The 2,268-nt window shown below is 28.7% G+C and overlaps 1 protein-coding gene across 2 annotated transcripts in view; it reads right to left on the bottom strand.

Moving 5' to 3' along the window:
• The window catches only part of LOC106458613 (structural maintenance of chromosomes flexible hinge domain-containing protein 1-like), a 94,280-nt gene that overhangs the window by 79,714 nt on the left and 12,298 nt on the right, over nt 1-2,268 (bottom strand). For both annotated transcript variants that reach the window (XM_013918136.2, XM_022384887.1), the window contains exons 5-6: nt 972-1,096; nt 357-474 (exon numbers count right to left, since the gene is read on the bottom strand). In XM_013918136.2, coding sequence (XP_013773590.1) covers nt 357-474; nt 972-1,096 — 243 coding nt within the window. The remainder of the gene's footprint in view (nt 1-356; nt 475-971; nt 1,097-2,268) is intronic.

Raw genomic sequence — 2,268 nt, 5'->3', positions numbered from 1 at the left:
TACCCACGTCTACGTCTCTCGTCCTACCTACTACTATATATATATATATATATATATATATATATATATATATTATAGTATGGTTAATAGTACAATTTCTTCTAGAAGGTAGCTAACACAGAATGTTTATTATGTTAATTATATAAATTACCCCAAATTACTGATCAGACTTATGTCTGGATACAGAAAAAGGCATAGAAACTCCTGATTAAAATAGAAAGGTTTTCCGGTCAGCTTTCCAACTCGGGATTAAGTGAAACTTGCTACTGCATTTTGGTAAACAAGCTAAAAAAATAACTAAATTATACATTAAAGTAGCACTTTATTAAAAGAAATCAGTCTACAAATACACTCACTCGTGTTCTTTGTCCTAAGTAAAATATAGCTTGTTTCCCTCCAACTCCAAAGTAAGATATTTCACTGTTTAAGGAACGTGGAATCTCAACATCAAAATTTTCCTGGCTCTTTGGAGAACTTTACAAAGACATAGAAAGAAATTAGGAATATATCTTCAAAATCATTTATTTTAGGCATTTTAATATTCATATACAAATTCACTCTTAAAAGTAATAAAAACTTTTTGCAAATCATTATTTACAGTAAGAATATAAAAATATTATTGTATAAAAATTGGTGTACGCAAGTGTGTGTTAATTATCTCAGGAGTAAACTAGAAAAAAACACATTAATGCAATCAGTATTACACAGAAAGTGTATCAAAAGTTGTTGCATCTTGAAGTTTCATTTCATTTTTAATGTTATATTTAAAAAACTTTAAAGTTTGCATATGTTACTCACTCCATTAGTACAAATTGGATTTTTACAATTAAGTTCTAATTATTTTAACAGTTAATCAATCTTTTTGACTTTGTAAAATATTTATATCCAAACCCGAAAATAAAAATGTTTATATTTGTTCTGACATTTTCTTCTCCCTTCTGGATTATAATGCAACAATTATATTAACTCACTATTGCTTAGAGTTTTCTTTCCGATGGAACTTGGACAATCTGTACACTGCCCAATCTTTCAACTGACTGGCTGTCATTCCACATCCATTGTCTATGACAAAGATCACTGGAATTGGATCCAAATGCTGAAAATTTTTAAGTAAAAAAAACATGCCAGTTAAGATTATAATACTGAATATCATGGGTGTCTAATTAGTATATTTATACATAAATTAAACTAACTATTGTTTTGTCATATCTCATTTTATCTCCAGGTAAATAATTTTTTTTCCCAAAAATATGTCAATATGGTTTTGCTACAAGGAACTTCCCTAAACTTCTTTGTGAAGTCGATAAATTTTAAAAGCTTGAGAATCTCATTTTTTTAATACTGGTGAGTAAAGGAATGTTACTTATGAATAAAAAATATTAAACAGAACTTTATATATTTATTTATTTTGCCTGACAAAATAATACAAATTTTGTACTGAATTAGTTTTTGGATAAATTTTAGCATAATTTAAAGAAAACATGTATTAATCACAAAATTCACATTAAAAACACACAACTTCTGTAACACTCCAACAAAACATTGTGAACAAACGAACTATTGAACTGATAAAGTAGTGTTTCCCTGTTTGAAATTATAAAAATATTTATAATCTGTAATATGTATACATAGGCATAATTTTCACAAGGGATGCAAGTAACATGTCCCCTGCATTTTCACAAGGACAAAATAACTTTTTTTTTTATAAAATTCCATCATGCATACTCCAGATTCAGAAATTGTTACCCCCACTTTTGACACGAAAGATATGCAATTCTTTGCAGATGATGGAAAACCTAACCTGTCAGTACCAAAGGCAAGAAGATTTTCAGATGAGGTATGTGCTGTGTCTAAAGGACACCATTCACACATGCAGACAGAAAAACATAGTGATATACATCAATCAACAAAGTTCAAATAATTGGATATATTAAACAATATTTCATTACCAAGTGTCAATAACATTTATTTTACACCAAACTAAATTATTACTTTGATTACTTTATCATTTGAATGCCAAGTCAGAGAACATATTTTAAACCTATCATATCAATAACAACTAGAGAGGCACTCAGTAAAGTGCATGCCTCATCGCAGCATTGATCATGTTCGGCCCTCAAAAAAAAAAAAAAGACAAAAAGGTATCCATATATCCGTCATTATCAATGGACATGGATCATTTTTGGCAGAACAATGAGTAATAACATTCTACATGTGTCCATCAATGTTTCATCAAAATCTGATCATTTTTGTCTGAGTTATAGAGCA

Source organism: Limulus polyphemus, unplaced genomic scaffold (assembly GCF_000517525.1).
Source record: "Limulus polyphemus unplaced genomic scaffold, Limulus_polyphemus-2.1.2 Scaffold493, whole genome shotgun sequence".
NCBI classification, from domain to species: Eukaryota; Metazoa; Arthropoda; class Merostomata; order Xiphosura; family Limulidae; genus Limulus; species Limulus polyphemus.
This window is presented reverse-complemented; position numbering and strand designations above follow the sequence as displayed.